The sequence below is a fragment of the Pseudopipra pipra genome, chromosome 9 (genome assembly GCF_036250125.1).
Source record: "Pseudopipra pipra isolate bDixPip1 chromosome 9, bDixPip1.hap1, whole genome shotgun sequence".
Taxonomy (NCBI): domain Eukaryota; kingdom Metazoa; phylum Chordata; class Aves; order Passeriformes; family Pipridae; genus Pseudopipra; species Pseudopipra pipra.
In genome coordinates this window covers 11555414-11583105 of record NC_087557.1, presented here as the reverse complement: position 1 = coordinate 11583105, position 27692 = coordinate 11555414, and the positions used below count along the sequence as shown (strand labels likewise).

Below are 27692 nucleotides of genomic sequence, written 5' to 3'. Positions count from 1 at the left end.
CGAGTGGCTCTGTGGGACCCACAGCCAGTGGCAACAGTGACACAGGCAGGTGGTGCTTTTGCCAGCCAGCAAACAGCTAATTAGATGCGCTAAAACCTGAGATTTCATCAGTCAAGGTTGGGGATTCCCCCCCTTTTGAGATCACAACCTTTGCCCTTCGAAGCAAGGCAGGGTTGGAGCAGCCCTTGTGGCTGCAGTGGTTACTGGCTGCGATCGGCCTCTGTCCTCACTGCTCGCCCTGGGATCCGTCCCAGGTTGTCACTGGGGCTGTGCTCCACCCACACCGCCTGCCTTGCCCAGACACCAGGGCAGCAGGTTAGTGACTGCGCCAGTGAGGTGTCAGTAGCTCGCTGGTCCGTCAACTCTCTTCAGCTTAGAATTTTGTCTGAGGACAAGCTCTGAACTGTTGGGGCGGGAGGGTTTTGTCTCACGTTGGAGCATCCTTTGGGACGTGATTCGGGCACACTGTGTGTGTGAGGCGCATCCTTTGGGATGTGACTCGGACACACTGTGTGTGTGAGGCGCATCCTCTGGGACGTGACTCGGGCACGCCGTGTGTGTGAGGGGGCACACGATCCCAACCGAAGGATCCCGATCCCGGTCCCAATCCCGCCGCGCGCGGCTCCGCCCAACTCCCAGGGCTGTGTCAGTGTCGCGAGACTTGAGGCCTCAGGCCCCGCCTCTGCTCTCGCGCGAGTTGCCCCTGCGCGCGCCGGTCCCGCGCTGCGATGGCGGCGCCGGGCTGTGCGGAGCTGCGGGCGGGCGGGCCGGGCGGTGTCCCGGGGGCTGTCCCGCCGCACTCCAGCTGTATCCCGGGTCCAGGGGGTGTCCCGGGGGCTGTCCCGCCGCACCCCAGCGGTGTCCCGGGTTCGGGAGCTGTCCCGCCGCACCCCGGCGTGTCGCGGCGGCGGGGGCGGACGCTGCTGGTGCGGCACCTGCCCGCCGAGCTGACGGCGGCGGAGAAGGAGGATCTGCTGCAGCACTTTGGGGCGGTGTCTGTGCGCGTCCTGTCGGACCACGGGCGGCTGGTGAGGGCTGGGGCCCGGGGCAGGCCGCAGCGGGGCCGAGCCGGTGTGCCGGGCGGGGAGCCCCGCGGGGAGGGCGGGAGAGCGGCGGGCTCGGGGTGCCCCGGGCCGCGGCTTCGGCCTCGTTGGCTCTTAGCGATGGGCCTGTGGAAGAGCAGTGCAGAGGGGCCTCTTGCAGGTGTAGGGGCGCACTTTCACAGGTGTGTCTGTAGAAATCTCTATTTGATTTTTTTCTTTTTCCAAGTTAAAAAAACATGGGCGTATCTGTTTGGTGACAGATGCTGTTCGGAAAGAGCCTTGCATTCCTACAGAGCTACAGATAATTGATGTCTGCATCTTCTGTCAGGGTCGTGCTTTCTTTATAGGATATCAAAAATACTGACTTTGTTACAATCATTTTGGGTACCAAATCACGTAGTGGCAAGGTGAAGTAATAAAGTTTGTTATATAACGAATACACAGATGAACTGTGTATTCTATGAGGCTTTGATTTAATTTGAAAAGCTTGCATCCTTTTAAAACCTAAAAAAGAGGAAAATGTTAGAAACCATTCAAAGCACAACAATAGTTACAACTTTTGTAGCAGGAATAGTATTTTGGAAATTGCTTTGATGAAAATGTGCTACTGTGAGGTGCTGAAATAAATTTCTTGTTTGAAAAGAGGATTAGACCTCTTTATCCATATGTACTTTTTTGCAGTTTAGGATGGCTTTTGCTTATAGAAAAAAAGCTTTTCCTGTGTTCCTCAAGCAACTGAGTTCCTGTCTTGATTTTTGACTGCAGGAGGTTTATATCTTAAATTCTTAAGAAAAATGTTTTTTAGTCCTTCACATTGGCTCCATGTGGGAGTTAGGTGACTACTGTCTGGAAGCTTTCAAATATGTAAGCTTGAACTTACAAATTTCTTGTGGACATATATTTTACGTGCAATCTCAACTTTTTGAATGCAGTATAATGTATATATATTATATACAGTAATTTTTTTGCTTGTTTTCTAGAAACATACTGCTTTTGCCACCTTTCCCAGTGAAAATGCAGCTGCAAAGGTTTGTATTGAGTTTGTTATTGAATGGTTTGGCAAAGCACTTTTCTGGATTGCCAGTTGTGCTCTAAAATGTTTTGCACGTCATCTAGTACTCAGTGCTAGAAAAAACAAAGCAGCACAATGTAGTATTAGAGTTCTGTTTCAGGATTTGCTTGCAGGACTTGATGAAATGAACACTTCAGTAGATACCTAAGAAAGATGAGTTGAAAATTGATTGTGGAAGTCATCTGATCCAACCTTTCACATAGATCATGGCAAACTTAGAGGAGCTGAGACTGAACTGGGCCCTGTCAAGGATGTATGTGCATTTATATACAAACTAAACCAAACTTAATTTTCTTGTTTCCTGCAAAATTACGTATTTGCCATAAAATTCCCTAGTGACGTACACAGTTCAAGGCTGCCTTGAATGCCAACTTTGATAAGAAAACTACCACATTAGTGGGAGACTTAGATGCCAGAAAGGTAATGCTAATAATGCTTTTTAAATACTAGTCTGCTAAAAAGCCTGTGTCTAGAACTTCCGCCTTATGCCCTGGTGTTTGGGGTTTGGTTTTTTTGCGTTGCTTCTGGTTTTTTTTAGGCTACATTTCAGAGGAGTACTCAAAAAGTTACAAAGACTGTGTGAGGTGAACAGTGGTGAATTAGGTTGCTTGTGTCAGTTGTTGGCAGCCTGTTGTGTTCTGGACTTGCAGAATGCTGGATCTTCTTACTGTTACTTTTAAGAATCTTGATCTTAAAATTCCCAGCTGTTACTAGCGGAATTCAGTATGTTCGTAGTTTATGAGCAAGAGGCTGGTTACTTGAAATCACAGAGACGTACTAGTCTGTGTAATAAGTATCACTGTTGAGGCTGCAGTCCCGCCACTGTGTTCAGATGACCTAACTCTGCCGTGGTTCTGGCTGGGCAACCTTGTCTCTTCCTGCCAGCAAGAAAGAGCCACTAAAAGCAGGGCTGTGAAGGCAAACACAGTGCAGGACTGCCTGTGTCCATAGTGGCACAGACTGAGCTTAAAGCAGTTGGGACTGCATCCTATGGCTAATTTACCAATCAAAGGAGAAACAGTTATGCTTTAAAATGATTCTCATGTTTTTCCTCTTCCTTTTCTTTCTTTTCTCCGCTGTAATTACTTGAAGGCTTTATCAAGGCTGCATCAGCTGAAACTTTTAGGTCACACCTTGGTTGTTGAATTTGCGAAGGAGCAAGAGAGTGTACAGGCCCTTAGCCAGCCTTCTGTCTCAGAGAAGTGTAAAAGGTATGTGCGTAATATAGTTATGATTGTGGTCAAGGAGAGGAAATTCCATATTCATGATACTTTGGTAGTCCTTTTAACTCAAAGGAAAAATTGTAACCACAAAGAAGTGTTAACAAGGAGGTTCAGATCCACAGATAAGTGACTGCGTTCCTCACATTAGACCTGTGTCATTACCTCTGGAATATGTAACTAAGTGATAAAAGCTATGTGATAGTGTTTAATTAAAACAACTGTAGTAGAGGTTTCAAGTTACTTAGAATATGAACAAATCAATAATTTAATACCTTTGAATTTATACAGTCTCTGAACAGAGTGCAGCATGAAATCATTTTAGTTCTTTTCCTATGAGTAGATTGAAGTCAGGAGTGTTTTAATATAGGGAGGCTTACTTAAATCTGCATAAGTACTTATTTTAGAAGACTGTGGCTACAATAATTGTCCACATATATTAATTCTGAAGCATTGATAATGGCTGTAGTAATACCGTTGATAAAGATGTTAAAAATACCTATGTTTATCAATTTCTAGTATTAATAGATGATGCCTGTTTTGTATACTACATGAAGCATTTAAATTTAGCCCTCTTTTAATTAAGATTAAATTAATTTTCAGTTCAGAAGAACCAGTGAAAGAAGAAGAGAAGGTAGAACCAAGCTGTGTTAAAATAGAGAATGGAATTGCACCCAACCATGGGTTAGTGGTTTTTTTTATTTGTCTTAATTATTTTATTCTGTTACAGGTTATTTTGAAATGTGTTATGTACTGTTGAACAATAGTTTTGTTTTCTAGTATGCTACTGTTCCACAGGCATAGCTGTAGGAATTGTCTTAAAGATGAAGTTTCAATTCCTCGAGTTTAGAATCCTCACAAACAAGTAGTGACTGGTGCTTTGAGCCATGAAGTTGTGGATTGCACAGTAGCCTTCTAGCACTATGCATTGTTTTCTCAGGAGGAGTCTGAGGGCTGGGTAGGTTGTCCCAGTGTTAACAGCAGAATACCACTGATTTTTGGTTTTCCAGATGCCGCTGCTTCTTTCCCACCCCCCCCAGCCATTTGCATTTTTGCATACATGAAGAACAAGTTTTTTGGAGGCTAGTAAATTCAACACTCTGAGTATTGAGCCTGCTATGCTGTGCTTTTGGTTTTGGATGCTTTGATTGTTTCTATGTACTTAGGCTTTCTGCTTAGGTTGATACTTTCATTGTGCCCAGCCCAGTAAGTCTGTCATGCACTGAGGCCTATTCCCTGGTGTTAAAGTCAATGTAAGGGGCCCAAAGCTGTTCTTGGGGAAATAATAATATTTCAGTGTTGCTTCAGATGTAATGAATAGTTAAGCTTCTAGTAATCATTAAGTGTTACCAGTGGCAGTGGTGTTAAGGTGTCTTGTTTTTTTTCCTCAGCCTCACCTTTCCCATCAATTCCTGCCTCAAATATTTGTACCCACCACCTTCAAGTGCAATTCTAGCAAATATAGCAAATGCCTTGGCAAGCGTGCCCAAATTTTACGTCCAGGTAAGTGAAAAACAGGAAACAAAATTGAGTATAAAAATCAAATCTCATTTTTCCTCTTTCAGTTATGCACAGAAATAATTTTTTTTGTCATAGTAAATAATAAGTTACTTTTTCTGTGACAGTGTTAATCAATCTTAATTTTTTACCACGTTGAGATAATAAGATTTTATTGACCAGAGATAGCTTACTGAAGACTTAACTGGATATGCTCTTCCTAATTAGATGTGACTTGAGTACTTGGAATTTCAATTGAGAAGATGCTTTGCTTTTCTCATTAGCCTTTTTAGGGTGTTGCTTTTATTTACCATTAGTATGGTGTCTCAGGTGGAGGCTTTCACATTGTTCATTAACATTAAAACTCTGCTGATTTACAGCTGCCAGAAGTTACTGGCTATTATACCTAGCAAGGAACTGTTGTCACTTATTTGTTTAAGGAAACCTTGCTTATTTTGAATAATTTCAGGTACTTCATCTAATGAATAAAATGAATCTTCCTCCACCCTTTGGACCGATTACTGCTCGCCCTCCCATGGTAACTTTTTAAATATATGTTTTAAGTACTGTAGAAGTGATTCACAATTTAAAATGTCAGTAATATGGTAGGAGATCTAAGTTTTCAAAGCTGGAGAAATCTCTGGAGGATAGCAAATACTGCTGCATTTCACTGGGTGCGATGTGCATGTTGGTCTTCTAAAGAAATCTTTTTGACTGTACTTAGAACAAAGAAATACACACATATGACAGTAGCACTAGAATGTTTCAAACTGTTGGCTCACTGTAGAAACTGAGATGGCTTTGGAGGTTAGGCCTCCACCTGTATGTTTTGACCACATTCTTCTCAGGAAAGTCCTTAAAGCTGAGTGCAAGGTGGAAACCCAGGACCATGGGTTTGCCATATTTCTTATTACCTCAGCTTGAAAGAATTAAAACATTCACTGCTGTGCTTCAGAAAGCAGCAACATTTTCTTTTTGGTTGTGGAAAGTTTTTCATTAGTAATGTGGTTTACCAAAATAGCATCTAGATCCCTATAAGTATACTTTGAGAAAATGCTTCTTGTCATATTATAATTTATTGCTTTGACTGTTTTTATTAAGTAAAGGAAAAGAAGGTACACACTTTTTATTTTCATACAAAGTTTAGATACTTTTTTAAACTTTTTCCCCATAATTAGTATGAGGAGTATTTACCAGTGCCTGTGCCACCTCCCCCAATCCCACCTCTGCCTCCTGAAGAGCCTCCTTTGCCTGAAGAGGACGAAGAGCAACTACCTAGTGGGGATGAATCGGAATATGAAAGTGATAATGATGAGGAAAAGGAGAGGTATGTGTTTTGCAGTCATTTGCAAGCTTTTGGGCTCACTTAAAGTGGTGGGTGCCTTTACTCTTCTAGCTTCTGGTTCAGCAAGTGGTGGAATCTCTCTTAACATTTGCAGCACATAGATATAGTATCTAGTAGATAGTATATAAAAATCTTTCTAGGTGCTTAGAGAAACTCCAGATCAACTTAATAATAGAAGGACAGTGCTGTTGTAAATGCAGTAAGAAAAGGAAAACGGCCTGTTGGTGTGCAATTTATCATTTGTTCTCATGTCAAAAAACCCCCACAGTGCAGTTACAAGGAAGCATTAGTTTGTTTTTTGAATTCTTCATTGTTCCATATCTTTACTGAATTAACTACTCAGCCCGAATAGTATATTAATAATTGGAGGTTGTGTGCAGAGGATGCTCTTACAGTTTTGGAAGTGGGGTTTGTTTAATCTTTAAACTCATACTAAAATTAAAAAACCAGTTTTTTTATTTGCTATTTAAACTGAAAAGTAAATCAGAAAGTCACTATGCTTTATTCAGAAAGATACATACATTTGGAAAAAGGCACTCCTGTTGAGTGGAAATTGTGTTATAAATTCAGGTTCAGCTTGGGGTGTCACAGCTTTCCTTACAGATTCAGTGTCCTAATTAGGAGCATGCTTGGGGAAGGAAGGGCATCATTGACCTCATTACAATTATAGATTATTAGTGTAGTTTCATTTTTTAAGGTACCTAGTTTTATAATCATATTCTGGAAAGTTCTATTTCAAAGGCTTTAAGGAGAGGAGAAGGGTTTTCATAATGAGTATTTTCAAATAAACTGTAAACGACTTTGTTTTGGTTTGTTTTTTATTTTTGTTAAAATAGAATGACCAAGTTGATGGAATTAGCAACCCTTCAGCCTAAAAGACCGATAAACTCAAAGAGACGAGGTGTTAGAAAAAAGCAAAGAATTAAAGACTTACTGAATGTTCCTGTGTGTACTCCCCACAGGTTTGTATTTTTTCTGTGGGTTTTTTCACTTTTTCAGAAGATTACTCCTTGTACTAAATTGTGTTCTCTGCATCATGTTTGCTTTAGTGTTGCTTTTTTAAAACAAGCATCCTTCACTGATAGCTGAATTTGGCAGATGAAGGGAAGATGGTCTTCCCTTATCCTCATGCTTGGTTTTATTGCTCAAAAAGTCCAAATTTTCCTGTAATTTGAACTAAAGTCTGCTCAACTACCTTAATCTGTAAAGTGTGCCTGTTCAAGATCTGTGTTTCTCTTGCTACCAAACTACTAAAAATTCCTTTTCATAAAAAAAATAACTAATTCTGTATCACAGCTGTGACAGAAGCAATCTGGGTCTATTTTTTTAAATACTTCTTAAAATAAAAAGTTATAATAAAATTATGATACTGGACTTGGTTGAAGATAAGTTTGGTTTTTGGAGCTGCAGTTCTGTGGCACAGTAGTCACCAGTGTAGTATTTCTGTGTGGTGATGAGTGATTGTGAATGCATTTTTCGTAATAGCCACCTGCTTCCTCCAAGTGATTTGCTATATTTTTTTAAAATGTGGTATATTTTTTTACACTAGGTGAGAGCAGCAGCAAGGCCAGTTATTTTTCATATTTAAGTAACTGCTAAAGTTTTTAATAAATGCCTGTTTGTCTTGTAATGTGGTATGTATTCTTGATTTTGCTCCCACTGCCAGCAATACCTACTGTATTTGTGTTCTGATCAACTTGAACTGTTGGGTGAGATTTATGAAATGGAGAACACATGTATTTGTGGTAAACAACAGCATAGAATACATCTGGAAGAAATCTTGTATTTGAATATGCATTCATCAGTGTCTGAACCTTTAATTAACATGTTGTTGTTTTAAACAGTAATTTGCACCCTACACTGTCACCTTCAGATGTCTTTGAGCAGCCACATCATGTAGGTCATAAAAAAATAGAGTTTCATATTAGTACTGACATCCCAGCTGTTCTTCAGATAAACTCAGAAAAAGAAGAAAAAAATGGTAAGACTTTGTACTTCCAATGTATTTAATACTAAAATCATCTGGGTTCAATGTGTAGAAAGGTGCTGAAATTTAGGCCAGGAAATTCTTTTCTTCTTTTGTACTGGAGCTTTCAACACCAAGTTGTGTCATGTTTGCATTTGCTGTTTTTCCCATGTTACAAGCTTTGTAAAGGATACGGAGGATTTTAAAGGTCTCTTTCTCTCCTATGTGCTCTGTAGGTTTATGGTGAATTGCACTGCCTTTTAAATGTTAAGATTTTTTAGCAAATGTTACAAATGCATTCTCAGTATTTTATAGTGTAAATGAATATATCAGGCTAATTTCAGATTTTCCTTTTCCAGCTCTTAGAGAGCAGCATCCAAGTGATTGCCAAGTCCTTCTCTGTGGTGCACTGATTATCTGCTGTAATAGTGCTGGGTGATAATAGCAATGAGATGTGATGGTTTTTTATAGGGTTATGGTCAGTCTGTGTTTCTTAGTACTTTATAGTAATATTCAGTTTTTTTAAATCAAAATTAGATAAACCATAGAAAGGGATACAGGCTTGAGCAGGAAGGCTTGTTTTATGCTAACTAGCATGTGCCATGGCTTTTGTTTGTAGTACATTGGGTTTTATAGGACCGTATAGAGCAGATGCTTTTGTCAAACCAGGGATTAAGACTAATTTTCTAAAGGATGTGTTCAAATTGCTTTACAAAGTCTACTATATTAAAATATTACTGAAAGGAGTATACTTCTTTTGCTTGCTCTTGATCCTCTTGTGAATAAACATACAAACTGCTTAAATAATGTGTTGAAATTTCAGATCTTTCTGCAACCACAGAAGAAATCAATAATACAGGCTTTGGAAGGATTTTCCCAGCTCCTAGCTCAAATGATAAAATGGAAACTGAAGAGGAGGATGATGAAATACCATCAGAATTTATTTCTAGAAAGGATCTAGAAAAAAACAGACTTTCTAGAGAAGGTATAACTGAGAATGTATTATCTAGTAATACCTTTTTGATTTGTTGAAACAAATAGTTTAAATAAGTAATTCCTTTCTTAGTTGATGATAAGTTATTTTATGTACTGAGCAAGTATGCGAAGTAAACGAACTAAAACATTCTCTATTTTTTCTCTTCTTTAAGAAATGGAAAAATTTTCTGTTTTCAAAAACTATGAACCAGGTGATCCAAATTGCAGGATATATGTGAAGAATTTAGCTAAACAAGTCCAAGAAAAGGTAGGTAAACAAGCAAATCAAATATTTATCCAAAAGGGCTTTTTCTTGGCTTTTCTCTTATACCTACACTTTAATTTCAGGATCTCAAGTTTATTTTTGGAAGATATGTTGACTTCCAGTCAGAAGTGGAACGAAATATGTGAGTTCATTTGGTACTTGGTTAGATTTAAGTTTCTTATGTTATCTTCTACGATACTGTTGAAAATTGTGATTTTAGAACTAGTCATCGTTTTTTATGTTTCTACATAAAGAAAAAATGTGTTTCATCTGAAAATCTTCATTTATCTCAAGTACAGAAATAGAATTGTTTTATAAACAGTGTAGATGATTGTGTGTATCTGGTCATTTTGCATGTCCTATTTAGTAGTACTGCACACCAATTGCCATCCTGCAGTCCGATGTTACTTTTTAGTAAATGGTTCCCCCAGGCAAAATGGTCTCCAAGGACATCATTCCTACTTGTAGGCTTTGCTCCTATTTCTGCTATTTCTCCAATTTGATGCATGAGAATCACATTTTTACTGTGAAATATGAAAGTTTTGTGAAACCTGAGTAATTCCCAATTCTCCATTTTGCCTCTAGGTTTGATATACGTTTGATGAAAGAAGGCCGTATGAAGGGACAGGCTTTCATTGGACTTCCTAATGAAAAAGCAGCTGCTAAAGCATTAAAAGAAGCAAATGGATATGTCTTATTTGAAAAACCCATGGTGGTTGTATCTTTTTCTTCAAACATTTACATTATATTCTTTGTAATCTGTCCGTCAATCTCTTGTTTTGCTGTCATAGTGTTCTACAAAAGAGGAAACACAGAAAACCAGTCAGCATAACACAGTGTACTATTGTTAGTTTTATGGTAGCTGAAAAAAAAAATAGAGGCACCTCTTCTAAAATAGGAGAGTAAAGGTGATAATATAAGACAATAAGATGCTCTGGTCTTACCTCCAATCCTGCAAAGACAATACAAAAAATAATTTAGCTTGTATGACCTCTGTATTTAAATTAAATACAAGCTTTTTGACTTGGTTGGGCCTATGTTTGCAGAATTAAGAACATAAGAAGTGTTCCTATTGGGGTCAGTTGTCTCTGATTACACTGGGTCTCCAGCTGGAACTGTCACTTTTTAGTTGCATGGCACTGTTTTTTGTCTGTAAATCTTTCCTTATTTTTCACTTGAATGTTTCATAGTTTGTTTCATTTTCTTTGTGCTCACATTTATCCCAACCTCTGTTCCTTTTACCTTTTTTCCTCCTAAATTCTGAGACATCAAAGTTACAGAATTAAAATGCTGGGATGGAAGATTGTAGATATCAAGCATTTATCCCTCTGTAGTTACTCTGCATCAAACCTATTTCCAGTTAGTTCTCCTTATTTACTTAGTATTGCAAACTCTTGGACAGTCTCTCTTAAAAACTTTAATACTGTGTAACGGTGAGGTCCTAATCTTTGACTAATGGACACTATTGTTATAATACTTTATACTGTAGTAGAATTGATTCACAGGTAAAGATCACTTTCTAGACTGTGTTTTGCAGAAGTAATCTTTTTTTTTTCTTCTTGATTGGCTTCTACGTATCACAGACACTTGTAGTCCTTAACAGAATCTCAGCAATTTGCTCGTTCAGCTAGACCAAAACAGGATGCCAATGAAGGGAAAAGGAAAAAGTAGAGCACTGCACAAGGTATGGACTCTGCCTGAAAATAAAAATAAATAGGCTTGGATTTTTTTTGTTAGTGTGTGCGTTTGTTTGTTTTTATGTAATATCTCTTTAATGGCTTATTTAGGAATACTGGGAAACATTCCATACAATTTTCTTTTCTTAAATATGTGCTTATATGAGGAAAACAGAATGCAAGGTATATAGTTGGTGTAAGTTTAAAACGTTGCTTCTTCCTCTGTTTAACAATTCGGAGACTGACATTTCACTGCTCCTGATCTCATAGGGTACCTGTCAGTTTCTCTAATCCTTTATCTGGGGAGCTAAGGAGAATAATTATGTGGAATTGGACCACTTACCTTTTAGTAATCTTCCAGGGTTTTGGTATTGAAAAGAGTTGCCTCTTTACATTGGTAGGGATGGAAGGGAAGGAGTAAAGTGATGCTGAAGAACTGGTTCCAGCAATGAACTTCTGCTAGCTGTAAAGGACCTTTGGCTTTGCTAACTTTGGAAGATGAGATCTTAGTGCTGTTGCAGCATCCTTTAAACTTATCTGAATTAGTGAAGGATTTTCTGTCAGAACATGCTGCTTAATGCTGCATTAATCAAGACTTCCTTTGTGGAATGCGTAGGTCCTGATTTTTTGGCATTATTATCCCATCATAACATGTTGGGAAAGTAACTTATAGCAGAAAGTAATTGCTATTATTTCTTATGATGTAGCTTTACTTCACTACTGCTTACCCTATTTCCTTTTAACTCAAGCGAAATGAGCTCTAATTTAACTGTGATGGGTTTCATGGCCTGAAAACATTTGCATAGTAAACTCTCAAATTCTTATGTGAAGTAACTGATGCCAGAATAAGAAGCACTCAGTTCTCAAGCTGCACCCTCTGATAGATCAACGAGTTCAAATTTAAAGGGCATTGAACTTAATCACTGGTTACAGTTAGGGATTGCTCTGGGTATGCCACCACTTAAGACAAAATGAACTCAAATCTTAGGCTGAGTGCTTATGAAGTATTCTACTTAATCCATGATGTGTTTTTAATCTGGAGGTTTGATCCTTGTTACTTTGAAGAAAACGTGAAGTTTGAAATAAAGGATGTGAACAGTTGGTTTTGATTTTTACAAATTGGTTGGAGACCCCACAGAATGGTTATTGTGAGGGTAGTATTTCTATTTACAACAGTTATGTTAATTATATGTTCCTTGTTGTATCCATTGTCCTAAGGATTTCTTAATCAGATTATGTTTGAGCTTATTTCCCTCATATCTGAGATACTACTTGGTCTTAGAAGTTCCTATTTCGTACAACTGATTGCGGTTTGCAAAATCTATATTTTGTAAAATTAAAAGTAATTTTTTTTACAGGCATTCTTCTGTATTGGTCATTGAAAAGAGAGAAACGAGCCGTGGCTAAAGTATCTTATTAGGAACAAGTGTTGATGAGACAGTTTCAGTCTTGTTTCCTACTCCTGCTTTGTTAGCAAAAACTTGTATTTATATTTTATCTAGCATCTAATAAGAAGATTACTAAGTGTCTTGATATTCAAAAAAGAAACTTGAAACATTTTAGCTATTGGAAAGCCTGACAGATGAAGACTGAGCATTTTTATTCTTTTTAGGAATTCCATGTCTTTGCAACTGATTTTGTACATTAATTCTGAATTCACTAAACATGATAAAAACTTGAATTCCATGAAGAAAATAACAAAGTGCTTACTTGGTTATTAATTATGTTGATGGTCAACTCCGAAGCATTTTTTAGAGTGAACAAAAACATACTATGCAAGACTTAATTGTGCACTTGAAAGTCTTACCTGAATTGCCATCTTGCAGGTGTCATTGGTTTAATGTACCATGGGCAGAACTGCTCCCTTAGCTTGACTGTTTGTACGTAGCAATCACAGAATGTTTAGAATGATACAGATTTGTAAGGATCCATGAGGTTTAGTTGAAAATATTTGTTTGATTTCCCAACTAATGATGAAATGGAACCCTATTTTTGCATGGCTATGTTTTCCTTTTCCTGCTGGAACATTCTGGTGGATGCTGATTTATGATGCAAAATTCCATTATAGAAATCTGAGTCTGGTTTTGTGTTTCATGGGGTTTTTTGTTTGTTTGTTTGGGGTTTTTAAAATTTCCTCTATAGAGATTTTATCCTTTGTGGAGAAGATAATACTTCTGGTTTATAAAAATACTATGTAAGTCCTCGCTGGCTGAAATATCTTTCTTGATTGACTGGCAAAAAGTTCAGTTAGTATTTGGGGTGACTATTTTTCCTGTAGCTAAAATACAACTTTTTGGGAGAAAGGTTATGTAGAAGAAACTGATGCTGAGACTTCTCCAGCTTCTTCTTAGGAAGAAGTGACTTGAAAGCCAGCATTAAATGGAAATGTGATTGGGTTTTGGACCTGATGGGAAAAAAAAAAAGTGAGTCTGTGAGATGGCAAAGACTTGAAGGAGAATTATGAAACAGAAAAATCTGGTGGTATCCTAGTAGTTCCAGTTACAAAAAAATGTATTTACTTTTGAATATGGAGTTTAGTGTTGGTGGATCCATCAGCCCTCATTAAGTCTCATAAGGTGTCAGAACTGTATTTTATCAAACAAGCATATTTGCTTTTGATAGGTAGCATAAAGTTATGTGTCTGCAATACTGAGAATCAAGTAAAATTAAACCACATTCTGCTGTTCTTCTTTAGAAACATTCCTGCGTAAATACTGCAGTAATACTGTCATGCAGAGTGTATCCTTTCTTGTTGTATCCTTTTTTTGTGCAATGTTTCCCGTAGCACTCAACTACATCTAAGTTTTCATATAGAGTAGGTGTGGGGAGGAGTTTACATGTTTAAAGCTTGAGCTAATCTGGTAATTTTGAAAAGCAAAAGATGCTTTTTCAGGGGGAAAAAAGAAATCAATGAGTTTTCTGTGTTGTGTGAATAGACACATTAAAGGTTCTGAGTCTTAAAAGGTGGCCTCCACCTTTTTCCTCCAAGGTCATATACCTTACTAATTTGTGGTCCCATTCCTTAGTGAAACAGTTCTAGCTCAAACAAGCTGATGTATGTGGAGCTGTGCTGAGCTCACACTGAGGGTGTCACTTTGTTTTTCTTTAAATAAATATTATTATATTAATATGTTGGCTAAAATATGTTGCAGAGCAATTCCTAATATTAAGGGGTTGACAGGTATTTAGATCATTTGATGATTACTGCTGTCCTGGTATATGAGAAACAATCTGTAGTTGATTCAGTTTATACATTCCTTACTATGTCTTTTTTGAGTAAAGAAAAAATTAATAATAACTTGCAATGAAGTATTTGAACTAATACTCAACTATTAATCACTGCTACCTTTTTGTTGGTGTTTTTTTTTTTAGATTGTTCTCTGCACTGAGGTAGTGTTGTTGCCAGTGACTTAATTTTCTTGTGGGTTTCATACTACATTACTATTTAACTTTCTGTAATTTAAAATTAATACAGCCTGCATCTATTAAGTCATATTTTTTTCAGACATTAAGCACTTCTTAAAATACTTTAACATCTTTCAGTTTAGTTGTCAAAACAAAGTATAACAGTGCTGTTTTCTGGTTGTTCTTACTTTTAACATGCCTTTGTGATGTTCCAGGTCCCTTTTGTGTTCCATCTCTTTCAAGTATTATCAAGCTGGGGGAAGAAGCAGTGTAATCGTCAGGACTCTTGAACTGTGCGTAGTAGCGTTTCTAAAGTATTTAAGGCAGACTATAAATTGGCAGACTATAAATTTTCTCGTCTTAAAGATTCTACATCTTTAAAGTGTCACAAGACTTATATGATAAATGTATGTTAGTTTGCTTGTGAAATCTAATAAATTATTTCCTTTCTCTTTGTTTTGCCTTTCTCTCTTCATTTTGGCTTTTATTGTGGGGTTTTTGAGTTGGGACGGATCTTTTTCCTGTCCTGGAACCAACAGGAGGACTAGTGCACCGACATGAATTTGTACTGTGAAATTAGGCACTGTTTTACTCCGTAATTAACTTCCATTGTTCACCTGCATCTTGAAAAATGTCAGTAGTGAGACTGAAGTCATTAAAACAACAGTAGCAGTTAAAGCAGTGTTAAACCTGTGTAAATGCCCTGTTGAACTGTGATTAATAACAATAAATGCTATGGAGGTCACATAGTAGGATTTCTTACATATTTGGCAGATTACTGTAACTGTCTCAAACCATGTGGGAAACATTGAAATGATGTTTACTTGGCAATAGGGAGTCCAGTCCAGTGGACTTAAAGTTATTCCATAAAATACTAAGTCATGGTTGATGGTCTAGTAACTGGCTCGTGTAAAAGATTTATTTTGTCATCATTCCAGCTGCAGGCAGTCCAAATCACTAGTTATGATGTCTGGACCAAAGTAACTGTATCTTTGCTGGTTCTTTCCATATGAATTGGCTTATCATATTACTATAAAATGCTTTTACTGGAATTCTTTTTTAGCTTATTTGTTGCATTCCCATGTGGACTGTGTAGTTGTTTGTTAGTTTATCTTACTTGTTTTTGGACTTGTAGACCAGGAAAAATATACTGAGAGAAGTTTTATGAGAGTGGCTGAAGGATTTATGATGCTTAGAAGTGAGAAAAAAGTAGCTTAATTTTTTTTTTGTGGGTTCTGTGGCCATTCCATTATGAATAAAGCTAAGCTGTATATTTGGTGGGGTTTTAATTATTAAAGTAAAATACAAATAAAACATGATGTCCACCATCTTACACTCATAAGCTATCAAGGAAACTTTTGCAGTCTTGTTGAGAGAATATTTTTTTGGAAGTCAGGAGGAAAAACTTTCATTCCTTTAAGTCAACTGGGTTTTTGTATACCTATTTCTGCTGACTGTTTGTATTTGGGGCTTTGTTTCTATGGTTCTATGATAGTGTGTCCTGACACCCATGTTGAGCTACAAGTACAGTTATTAAAATAGTGCATAAAAGGCCAGCAAGTGAGTTTTCAAAGCAGCGAAGTAGGGTAACAGCAAGGTGGTGCTGTGCTCAAGGACAAAAATACTTTTTTAAGGCATGCAGTAACTGTATATCCCTAGAGCCTTCCTTTCCCAAATCTCAAGAATATGTTCCTGACTATAATCTTACATTGAATCGACATCATCATGTGTAATATAAAACTTTTAGATATTTTCTACTTTAGTGTTGCTAGAGTGGCTTTGACATACAAAGTAACTAATGGAGTTAGTCATAGAAAAATGTTTCTTTTCTCTGAGAATGGACAAAACCACAACTAAAGTAAACAGTTGTATTTGGTCGTCTATATATAACATGTAAGGACCTTCTGCCAGGAGCTGCTAGTTCGGGTAGGAGCTGCAGTGTTTGGCCTACAACAGGAACAGTAGCAAGGCAAGCTTCTTTAGGAAACCAGTGGCCAACAAAACTAGCATTCCAGGGGAAAGAAAAGCAAACAAACGAAATCCCAAATAGCGATCCCCGGCAGAGACGGGTATAGAGAGGCGGGCTCGGCTGTACCCCGGGGCTCTGGCGCAGTTGTGCGGTGCCCGGCTCGGTCCCGGCGGAAGGGGCGGTGCTGCGGGTGCGGGACTGGGGCGGGCCCAGCGCGTACGTGCGGGGTCCCGGGGCTCCGCCGCTCCTCTCGGGGTGTGCGCGGCCGGGGGAGCTCGGGGAGCAAGGGGGCCCGGCCCGGCGCACTCGCGGCCGGCGGCGCTGCCCCTGCCGGGCCCTGGAGGAGCGGCCGAAGCGGGGTTTGGTTCGTCTGTGCGAAACACCGAGCTGGTGAGGGGAGTCCTGTGGGGAGCCGCTCGAAGTGACAGGGACACTGCTTTGCTATCCTGTAAAAGCTTCAGCAGGCCTGCGTCAGACCTCTCGCAAATGTAAATGCTGCTGCTGGTGTGTTGGAGATTGCAGCTGAGCTTCACAGCACAGACTAACCCAGAAGACAAGGTGACCTGAGATCTCATGCTGTCCAAGACAGCAATAGTGCTCTTCAGAGACAGTTTTCTCGCATGTTCTCTGAGGTCCAGTCAGTTGTGCTCTCTTCCATAGGTGAATACAGGCCTATTAGTTTTTAAGTTTCAAAACCGTTGTGAAGCCAGAGCCATCAGAATGTGGTGGGGATTTCAACATCCTTATTCTCTTATCATTACTTGTACTGAAGTTAGAACAACCATGTATCTATTTCAAAGAAATGAAAAACAACATTGGGTCTTCAAGCATTAGGCCTTGGAGCTGGTTGGGTCAAAGTACATTAGTCTTACTGCTTTGTGTAATTTACTGCTTATGTACTTACTGCTGTAAGTAAAATTTGCCAGTCTGATAAATGGCTTCTCTCATCAGAGAAAATCAAACCTTCTTAGCTCGTTTTCTTTTAATGTATGTTCTTCCTATCAGGGCAAAGAAGCATTTTTTCATGAAAATGGATGCACACAACAACTGCTAGTGGCTGAAATTTATCTGTATACTTTACCAAAGATCTACAAGTAAATAATTTCATTAAAATCATTTTGTTCACAAGAAGAAAAGCAAGCTAAATATACCAAACTATTGATTCTAAATAACTCTATCTGCTTGTGAAGAATAGTGACAGCTGATAGCAACAGGCTCTGGAAAGCAGATTCTGTACTATATATAAACTGGTGTATTTTGTGCTTGAATTTGCTCCAAAGAGTGCAGCTCTACTGCCTGATGGATATGAATTATCATTTCCTTGAAACAAAAATGAGGATCATTTTGTGGAAGTCGTGGAAGATTTGATATAAACTTTGGCCTGGGTATCTGTATCATAGCAGGTTGGAGTTTTCAGCAGTGCATTCGCAAATGTGTATTAAATCAGGAAAGGCACTGATTTCCTTCATGTAGCAAACCTTGAAGGCCCTTGTGTTCATGTTTAAACCTTCCCTGAAGTGTTTGGTGTTCCCTGTAACAACACCGAGGAATCTCCCTATTCCCTCTTTGCCCTGTGTTGTTTCTGTGTTAAGGTAGCTTTTTATAATAAACAGCTCCTAAGAGGAAAGTAACAATCAACTTCTAAACATGAAGAGTGTGAAACAAGATCCTAAATAGAGTAATGCAAACCTTGATAGTTGTTTAACTTCTGGTTTGTTACAGACTGTATCTCTTTAGGTGAGAAAAAGGAGAGGCAATTTAAATATAAAGCTTGTCTTCTGTGTTTGTCCACAGGTAAATACAAATAGGATATGAATTGGGAAATAGAGTTCCTAGCCTAGCTCATTAGAAGGTAATGCAGCTGATTTTCCTCCTCTGGAAAGCTCCTTCGTATGCAGAACTCTGTGCCTTGGCCCTGAGAAGATTTCTTGATTATGGAGCTTCACAGCACTTCTAATGTCTGCCATTGCCTTGTGTCCTTTGGGAGGACAGTATCTCCACAGAAATTGTACAAGTGTACAGAGATTAGACATGAGCATTTCTGGTTTTGAGTCGCTATAATAATTTCTGTGTCTAAGAGATCTTCCAAGGTTAGGGTAGTTGTTTGGATGGCAGGTGTCATGAATATCATGAATGACAGACACCCATGTTAGACCTCCAAAATATGTGGGGGTTTGTGACAACTCACAATAAGAAATATTCAGCTTCTCCAAGGTCTTGTCTAAATATGTGCAAGTCATAGTATTGCCATTTTGAAAAAAAGATACCTCTCAAGGATAAATAGGAATGTAAAATATTAGGGATTAAAATGGACCAAAATATCCATTTTAGTTTATATAACAACTCTTTTGCCTTTTGGGGTCGTTTTTGGCTTTATACTAATAAAAATACAACTTACGGGAGACAGCCTATCAACATCTTAGTTGTAACTTCAGGAAAACAAAGTTACTGTAAGAATGGGAGGTTGATATAGCATAGATAGAATCCAGTTCTCATACAAAATGACAATCAAGTTAAATATAGTGCCAGAGGTAGGCATTTACTTTTAAATGTGTATTTTCTAATGTGTACTTTACCCTCTTGCAGGAACATAAATAGGTAGTAGGAAGAGCACAGCTGATCACAGAGCACAGGATGGGTATCTATTTTCTTCTGTTAATTGTAGGGTTTTGCTGGGGGCAGTACAACCCCCACACCCTCTCTAAGAGGACATCTATTGTGCATCTCTTTGAATGGCGCTGGGAGGATATTGCCCTGGAGTGTGAACGCTATTTAGCTCCTAATGGATTTGGAGGAGTTCAGGTATGTCTTTTCCTATCAGTAGGTAGTAAAATTGCTACATGGATGATAATTTGTTTTTCAGAGAAAATGTTCAATTTTGTTCCAAATGTTCAAAGGACAGGTAGTGAGAAAGAAAAATAGAAATTGGTAATGGAAGTCGTAAATGCTGACAGATATATTCTTCAGCTATCATTGAGAAAGCATGACTTTATTTCATTGTTCCAAAGTGCACATTTTGCATTCTGTGCTATTACATTTAGATGAATTAGAATTGCATATTGTTGACTAAATCTTTTTTTTTTTTTACTGCTGTGAAGAGTAACCTATGTTTATCTGCTTGATATTATTTAAATCGAGGGAAGCTCTTAAGAGCTAGATAAACATAAAATAGAACTATGACTGAAAAAAATGGCTCTCAGAATAACAAAGTGCTGAAGGTTTAAATAATTAAGTATACAAGGCTGCTATTTGTGTTCCCCCAAACTGGCAAGTTTCTCTCTGTTAAGCGAAGTGTCACAGTAAGCCATTAAGAGACCTTTCTTTGTAGGAACCTGGTGTGAGCAGGCAGAAATGAACTGAACACAGGTTCTGGTGGGGGTGTGCCTACGTGAGTCTCTTCTGTCTGAACAACAGAGACATGTTCCTGTAGAACCAGTACTGTCAGATGGGTGGTGTAGTGTGGCTGGAGAGCAGACACTTATTAAGCTATTTCAGTTTGCACGTCAGATTGCTCGGGAAAAATTGGTGAGAAGCCTACCTGTCTCTTATAGCCCAGAAGTTTGCAAGCTGCCTGAGTAAGAACTCTCCCATAATATTCAAATAATAACAGCTTTTCTTTGCAATCTTCTTTCCAGACACACAGACCTGATTGATTTTTAAACTGATTTTTCAGACTGTGGTATATGCCTATATATCTTTTTAAGCCATTCTTTGACAGTGTCTCAGAAAGAAAGATTTTCAGATGATGGCTTGCTGAGATGGTCACAAAGCTGTGGCAGCTAAGTAGGCTGCAGCCTAGGGATCTTTCTGAGAAGTGGTGGGATCAAGTGGTTGTGCTCAGAGGACTTGGAGGTAGCAGCAAAAGCTTGTTACCAAAAAAGTATCCTGAAGAGAGTCTGTAAAATTTTGGAAGAGGTATAACTCACCTGGAAACTTGCAAAAATTACGACAAGAATGCTTTTATCCAAAACATTACAAAAATGGGAAGTTGGATCAGTTTTAAGAGCAGGATGTTACATCAGTTGTTATGCAGTCAGTTCCTTCCTGATCCTATATCTGCTGACCTAATTCTTTGATTTCAGATATTTTTTTTTATCTTTGAGGCCTGCAGTTACAAAAGCTATTAGGACACTATGTCCACGGACCTAATTTTTATAGTATTTTTCTACCAGCTGAAAGCCAGGCCTAAGTCTTATTTTCAGTGTAAGCAGAGGATACTGAGTATCTATATGGGTTATGTTCTTTCTCTAACATGGGCAAACAAATTAACCCCTATCAGTATCCTGTTACCAAGTGCCATTGTTTTATTCACAGATTTCACCTCCAAATGAAAATGTTATTGTTACTGACCCCAAGCAGCCATGGTGGGAAAGATACCAGCCTGTCAGCTACAAGCTGTGCACACGATCTGGAAATGAAACTGAATTTAGAGACATGGTGACCAGGTGCAACAATGTTGGAGTAAGTGCTTTGAAAACCTTCTGGTGTTAACAATGCAAGGATACAGACAAGCAGTAATTTGGAAGGGAAGACATGGTAGCACTGGAGTGAAGATGGTGGGGGTTTTTGTGGAATAGTTTTGTTTGGAAGGGACCTTAAAAGGTCATCCTAGTCCAACCTCCCTCCAATAAGCAGGGACATCGTCAACTAGATCAGGTTCCTCAGAGCCCCATTCAGTCTGACCTTGAATGTTTCCAGCAATGGGAAATCTACCACCTCTTTGGGCAACCTGTGCCAGTGTTTTACCACCCTCATTGTGAAAAAGCTTCCTATATTTAGTCTAAACTTGCACTTGGCCTTGTTGAACCTCATGAGAGTCCCCATGACCCCACTTCTAAAGTTTGTCCAGGTCCCTCTGAATGGCATCTCATCCCTCAGGTGTGTCAACTGTACCACTCAACTTGGTGTCATCTGCAGACTTGCTGAGGGTGCACTCGATCCCTTCATCTGTGTCATTGATGAAGACACTAAATAACACTGGTCCCAGTACGGATTCCTGAGGGACACCACATGTCACCGATTTCCACTGACACTCTGAGCTGTTGGCCACTACCCTCTGGATACGACCATCCAACCAATTCCTCATCCACTGAACAGCCCACCCATCAGATCCAATCTCTCCAATCTGGAGAGAAGGATGTTATGGGAGATGGTGTCAATGGCCTTACAGAAGTACAGATTAATGACATCTGTAACCCTTGCCTTGTCCACTGATGCAGTCACTCCATCATAGAAAGCCACTAGGTTACTCAGACAGGACTTGGGTGAAGCTGTGCTCCTTGTCTTAAATCACCTTCTTGTCCTTCACGTGCTTTAGCACAGTTTCTAGGAGGATCCAGGTTGGATGGGCCTCTGAGCACCCCGATCTAGTGGAAGGTCTACCTGCACATGGCCAAGGGGTTGGAACTAGGTGATTTTTAGGTCCCTTCCAACCCAAACCCATGATCTTCCCAGACACAGAGGTGGCACTGACAGGTCAGTGGTTTCCAGGATCCTCCTTTCTACCATTTTAAAAAATGAATGCAATGTTATCTGCTTGTTTGTAGGGCTGCATGCTGTATCACCATTGCTGTATACTAATAAAAGAAAAATAATTTTAATAAAATATTGGGTGAAACAATCAAGCATATATAGGGGGATGAGACAGGAGGTGTGGGAGAGAGAACATTAATTAGTGATGTTGTGGGAAGTAGCTTTCTCAAATTGTTATGTGAATATTATTCTCTAGGTATATATTTATGTGGATGCAGTAATCAACCATATGTGTGGAGCTAATGCTGGTGCTGGTGACCATGCCACTTGTGGAAGCTATTTCAATGCAAAGACTGAAGATTTTCCAGCTGTGCCATATTCTGGCTGGGACTTTAATGACGGTAAATGTAAATCTAGAAGTGGAGACATTGAGAATTATCATGATATATCTCAGGTAAACCTAGAACTATGATTTTCATGTACATCTGTTCCTGTGCTGTGGTTTCTCTGCTCTCATTTACAGTCAGACATTTTTTAAAACAAAATGCCTCATAGAAAACCATCCAAATTAATAATAGATGTTAGTGTTGCTATCAGGAACACCACTTCTTAAAGGGATAGCTCTATTTGAGACAATGGCTCGGTTTCAGATTTAGACAAATATGCTTAGGTACTTTATAAAGACAATTTAAAGCTCATAAAATCTATTTAGCGATTACCTTGTGTGGGAGTTTTGTGTTTAAAAAAAAAGTAAGAGTTATTTTTTGCCTTTTATTGTAATTGGAAGTTTTCTTTGGTCTCAATTTCAGAAAAGAGAGATTAGGATTTTTTAAAGGAAAATAGTAATGCCAAAATCTTGAAAATTGACCTTTTGTTCAGATATTTCCTAGGAGTTTATCTATTCCTCTATGTTAGATTTTGAGGTCAGGACTTTATAACTACCAAAGAATAAAAAATTATCTTCTAAAAATAAATACCTACTTTTCTTGAATAATGTCTTATGCCTTTCAAATGCCTTTGATCTTTCCTGAATCTAAGTTGAGGGGAAAGGGGTTTTGGAGAAATGACAGAAGAATTTCTAAAGGAACTGTTCTTTAGTTCAGTTTGCAAGATAGACTAATGCACCTTGCTCTTTCCAGGAAGATGTGCATAGCCATGGAAACCCATAATGAGTGTTCTTAGAAAAAGCATCTCAGTATATTCAACGTCTGTTTAAAGTATTCTTTTGATGAAAATCAGTGCCCATCATTTTGTATTTACAGGAAATTACAGTTTAATGTTTTAGAAGGCTAAAGTAACTTGAGATTTTGAAAATATTTAGGACTATAATTTCTAGAAATCTTTCATATATCAGAGAAGAAATGACTACTGAGTAAAATGCCTTATACTTGCATTTAAAAAGCTGATTATAAATGTAATATAATATAGTCTAATCCTTCAGCACCTGCAAATGCGTAAATTGGGTGAATGCAGATTTCTTAATGCTCCTTCTGTGTAGATGACTGTCCAAGGTACCCGTCCAGGCAAAGATATGGTTGGTTTACAAAGGCTAGTGAATGCTTTATTTGGCATTGTAACGTAGGCAAGAAAATTCAAAATGTATGCAGAACACTATGTTTAGTTTATTAGGGGAAAAATGCTTCATTTCAGAATTTTTGCCCAGGTGCGGGACTGCCGCTTGGTCAGCCTTCTGGATCTGGCCCTGGGGAAGGACTATGTGCGCTCGAAGGTGGCTGAGTACATGAACCATCTCATTGACATTGGCGTAGCAGGCTTCCGAATTGATGCTGCCAAGCACATGTGGCCTGGGGATGTGAAGGCGATTTTAGACAAGCTGAAAGATCTAAATACTACATGGTTCCCTGAAGGAACTAAACCTTTCATTTACCAGGAGGTAATCTTTATTTTTTTTTAAAAATTTTACTGAACAAATGCGTTTTTTTGTAGGCACAGTATGGACTCATTCATACACGGAAAGCAACGCTTTGCTTGACTGAACCCAAGCGCCTTTCAGATTCAAGATTTATAGAAATCATCATCAAGATTTAATCACCATAATTTGCAAATATCTAATCTGCCCGTAAACGGTAATTGGCATGCAGAATGCCCCAGATGTTTTGGATCTTCTGGAATTTTCACCTGGAAATTTCACTTGAGATGAAATTTAGTGCATTGAAGTTAGTGTAAAAAATCTGTTGGTCTAAAAAAACAGATTTCACTTCCTGAATTTTAAATTCTGGATAATAAATTGTAACAGAAGATGTAACTGCTGTCTACAGTCTGAAACTTTGTTTTCCAATGCCATAACTAGTGTTGCTTGATGTTCTGAATTTGTGCTTTATATTTGAATAATGAATCCGAAAAAGACCTAAGAAGCAGGTAGTTGCTGGTTTCAGTCAGCAGAAGCTAAAGTTGATAGACACATTTTATTAGATCAGTATCGGGCCTGCAAGCACTAGGGCCAATAATGAAACAGTGTTTAGCTACAGAATGAAATGAGGCTGCCCAGCTGCTGGAAGCAGAGGCATTGGTGACTAAACTAAATATAAAGTTGATACGGGCCAAGCATTAATTATGTATTAGTGATCAATCAGCATAAGGAGACATAGGATGGAGATGGAAAACAAGTTCACAGCTAGGTTGAGGTAAAAGGGGAAAATAGCTTTAAATGTAATTTTGCAGGAAGGCCAAAAAATATAATTAGCTCGAGTATTACCTGTTGCTTAAACCAATGTTAAAGGGAATGCCTTTTACTTGTTTGGTTTTTAAGTAGAAAGCAGTACTGTGTCTTTCCTGTCCCAGGTAATTGACCTGGGTGGAGAGCCGATCAAAGGCAGTGAGTACTTTGGAAATGGCCGAGTGACAGAGTTCAAGTATGGTGCAAAGCTGGGGACAGTGATCCGCAAGTGGAACGGAGAAAAGATGGCCTACCTAAAGTAAGGATAGAGGTGCTGCTGTTTATCTGGGCTACACTGGATACAACAGTTGACAGGGTAACTTCAGCTCTTTGTGTTTTTGGCTAGGAACTGGGGAGAAGGCTGGGGCTTTGTGCCTTCTGACAGAGCCCTGGTCTTTGTGGACAATCATGACAACCAGCGGGGGCATGAGGCCGGTGGATCTGCTATTCTGACCTTCTGGGATGCCAGGTAAGGGATTGCTCTTGTCTGGGTGCTGTTTTGTCTGTCTGTTTCTCTTTGCACGTCTCATGACTTGCTTTGTCCAACCAACAGGCTCTATAAAATGGCAGTTGGTTTCATGCTGGCCCATCCGTATGGGTTCACACGTGTGATGTCAAGTTTCCGCTGGCCAAGATATTTTGTTGATGGAAAGGTAGGCCTGCAATGCTGACGATGCATTTGTGGTGGATAAGGAGCAGAGCAGGGCCCTAGAAGTAGTCCAGCGCATTTCAGTGTGTTAAGGGATTTCACTGGGCCATGTTGGATCTAGCTGGTGAAAATTTGATGCTCCATCTAACTTTTCTCTCCCAGGAGGCTCTCTGCATTTTCAGTAAGAAGTTATAAACTTCTGAATTACAGGACATCAATGACTGGGTTGGACCCCCAAGTAACTCGGATGGCTCAATAAAGCCTGTGACAATCAACGAGGACACTACCTGTGGCAACGACTGGGTTTGTGAACATCGCTGGCGTCAGATAAAGTAGGACACTGTGGGAGAAAAAACTGAGTGAAAGCAGTTGCTTTTGCTTCATGTTCCTCATGGCTTTAGAGCTCTTGCAGCTGCAGTGACAGCCGTTCCTTGTATTTTCAGGAACATGGTTATTTTCCGTAACGTGGTGGATGGTGAGCCTTTCTCCAACTGGTGGGACAACGGCAGCAATCAAGTAGCTTTTGGCCGTGGTAATAAAGGCTTCATCATTTTCAATAATGATGACTGGTAAGTAAGAGAGGAATAAATTATAATTTATTATTTTTATAAATAATTTATTATTTATTTTAAAAATCTAGGTAATAGTGAAAGCTTTTAGGGTGTTGCTGGCTCCAGCAGATCTTTGGAACAGATGCATCCTCTGTGTCTTTTTCTAACAATTTAAACTTATCATTCTCCACTCTACCTGGAACACTCTTCACTCTTGGCAGTTAGGCCTTGTACGCTGATCTCACTGTTTCCCAGTTCTGAAGTTGGCTGGGTCATTGAGCAGGGTCAGCCAGCAAAGTCTTAAGTTATAGAAATGAGGGAACTTGTAAACTCAGGAATGTGGTCTAAAAGTGACAGTGTTAAAAACTGTGTTGCAATCTTTTATGCAAGAATGAGATGATAAGAGAAAGAGAGTGTGTCAGGCCTGTAATAATTAGAAGCAGGTTGTGGTGATGAGCAATTTGAAGGATGTAGTGGTTGTACAGATTTTGCAGTGTCCAGAGAAGTGCTACAGGATAACTCCAGAATTACCTAACATCTGAGAAGGTCTCCAATATGAGTTGCAGAGCATTTTAGAGTCCACGTAATCCTTACTGCATTTCAATCTTTTCCAAAGGTCTTTGAATGTAACTCTGCAGACTGGTCTGCCTGCTGGCACTTACTGCGATGTCATTTCTGGGCAAAAGAATGGTGACCATTGTACAGCAGTTGAAGTTCACGTTGCTGCTGATGGCATGGCAAATTTCCTGGTTGGTAATGAGGACGAAGACCCATTCATTGCCATTCACGTTGATGCTAAATTGTAGCCAGATCTGTTGTGCACCTGTTGTTTCTTCTCTTCTGTATTTTTGCTAAGAACATACAGGTGGGCCGAATGTCCAGCACCAAAAGAACCAAGGTAGAGCAAAGTCTATTAGTTAATACTAGTGAAATAGTGAGCAGCTGCTCTACAGAGACAGGAGCTAGTGGTGCCAGCGCACATCTGGGAGTGGTGCTGTACACCTGTTTGCATTTTTAAGCGTGCTTTATTCAGTTAAAATACTCATACAAAATAAAAGGAGAAAATTGAAATTACTTAATTTAAAATGGTGCTGCTCTGTCCATGAGTGGAAGTAGTGTGGTTCTCTTTAGGGGCAAGTGGGACTGGGAATTCATGGGATGTCCAAAAACCAAGAGAAGACACTTTGTGCTGAAACATGGCACAATTCAAGTTGCTTCCAAATGATAACTCAGTTGAAAATGTGTTTCCTCTGTTGATCTGTACATTCTCTGTATCTAGTGAATAAAAAATGGCATTCAAATCAAGTCTGTCCCTTTTTTGTGACAAACCAAACATGGGGTCTGGGTCAGAGGAAGCTGGCCTGTGCCAGTTGTTTATTCCAGTCTTTGGCATCAGTCAAGCCTGTCTATTACCTGGTTCACAGTCACCTTGTGCCTGTACAAGTAAAAAACTTAGTTCTTCCACAGTTACCCCAAAATTGACTTGATCTCCATTACTGCTGCCTATAATACAATCACGTTGTATGGTGGATGGTGGGCATTCCTAGTCATGGAAAAGGAATATGTGGGTTGAAACCAGCTAAAGCCCATTGCTACCTACAAAAAAACTTCTGTTAGTTTTTAATTTTGTGTAACCACTGTTGTACTGAGCCATGTCTACATTCTTCCCAATGCTGGTCTGGCTAAACCAAGGAGATATTCACCCTTTTTAATTAACTCTGGGATAAACAGTTACATTATCAGCTAATGCACTCAACTAAAACACTTACACACAAAGAGTTTGTGTGTTAAATTAGCATTCCTTGCAACACCCCTGGACAGTCAGTCACAGCCTGCACAGCCTGTCGTGTGAGGGCTCTCAGTCCTCTTTCCCAGTGGGTTTGCCATCCATTGCATCAGGCTAGCAAGGA

The 27692-nt window shown here is 39.1% G+C and overlaps 2 protein-coding genes across 15 annotated transcripts; both read left to right on the top strand.

Moving 5' to 3' along the window:
- Positions 1-713: 713 nt before the first annotated feature.
- On the top strand, positions 714-14919 carry RNPC3 (RNA binding region (RNP1, RRM) containing 3). 4 transcript variants are annotated; one of them, XR_010432699.1, is made up of 15 exons: positions 714-1028; positions 2024-2071; positions 3208-3326; positions 3939-4019; positions 4727-4838; positions 5302-5370; positions 6011-6159; positions 7014-7139; positions 8022-8158; positions 8967-9128; positions 9292-9386; positions 9467-9525; positions 9969-10101; positions 10995-14480; positions 14680-14919. XR_010432699.1 is itself a non-coding variant. In XM_064664557.1 (15 exons), exons 1-14 carry the CDS (start codon positions 729-731, stop codon positions 11052-11054), a joined length of 1650 nt encoding a protein of 549 aa, XP_064520627.1. In that variant the 5' UTR covers positions 714-728; the 3' UTR covers positions 11055-11067; positions 14680-14919. The 4 variants fall into 4 exon arrangements, 3 of the variants coding, with proteins under 3 accessions (XP_064520627.1, XP_064520625.1, XP_064520624.1); XM_064664557.1 differs by having other exon boundaries at positions 10995-11067; XM_064664555.1 differs by having other exon boundaries at positions 10995-11067; positions 13755-14919.
- Positions 14920-16706: 1787 nt separating this feature from the next.
- Positions 16707-27087, top strand: LOC135418849 (pancreatic alpha-amylase-like). Of its 11 annotated transcripts, none has more exons than XM_064664561.1 (12): positions 16707-16921; positions 18228-18285; positions 19020-19235; positions 20748-20894; positions 22162-22359; positions 23569-23799; positions 24708-24841; positions 24929-25051; positions 25136-25235; positions 25442-25563; positions 25675-25800; positions 26399-27087. In XM_064664561.1, the coding sequence occupies exons 3-12, from the start codon at positions 19068-19070 to the stop codon at positions 26586-26588; spliced, it is 1539 nt and encodes a 512-aa protein (XP_064520631.1). In that variant the 5' UTR covers positions 16707-16921; positions 18228-18285; positions 19020-19067; the 3' UTR covers positions 26589-27087. The 11 variants fall into 11 exon arrangements, with proteins under 11 accessions (XP_064520631.1, XP_064520637.1, XP_064520629.1 ...); XM_064664567.1 differs by having other exon boundaries at positions 16707-16991; positions 19099-19235; XM_064664559.1 differs by having other exon boundaries at positions 16707-16991.
- Positions 27088-27692: the final 605 nt, after the last annotated feature.

Coding starts and splice junctions, on each gene's coding strand:
- RNPC3 (XM_064664557.1), top strand. CDS start 729: ATGGCGGCGCCGGGCTGTGCGGAGCTGCGGGCGGGCGGGCCGGGCGGT. Junction 9,129..9,291: donor AAACAGACTTTCTAGAGAAG/GTATAACTGAGA, acceptor CTCTTCTTTAAG/AAATGGAAAAATTTTCTGTT. Junction 9,387..9,466: donor CTAAACAAGTCCAAGAAAAG/GTAGGTAAACAA, acceptor CTTTAATTTCAG/GATCTCAAGTTTATTTTTGG.
- LOC135418849 (XM_064664558.1), top strand. CDS start 17,054: ATGTTCTCTGAGGTCCAGTCAGTTGTGCTCTCTTCCATAG. Junction 25,052..25,135: donor CTGACCTTCTGGGATGCCAG/GTAAGGGATTGC, acceptor TCCAACCAACAG/GCTCTATAAAATGGCAGTTG. Junction 25,564..25,674: donor CATCGCTGGCGTCAGATAAA/GTAGGACACTGT, acceptor TTGTATTTTCAG/GAACATGGTTATTTTCCGTA.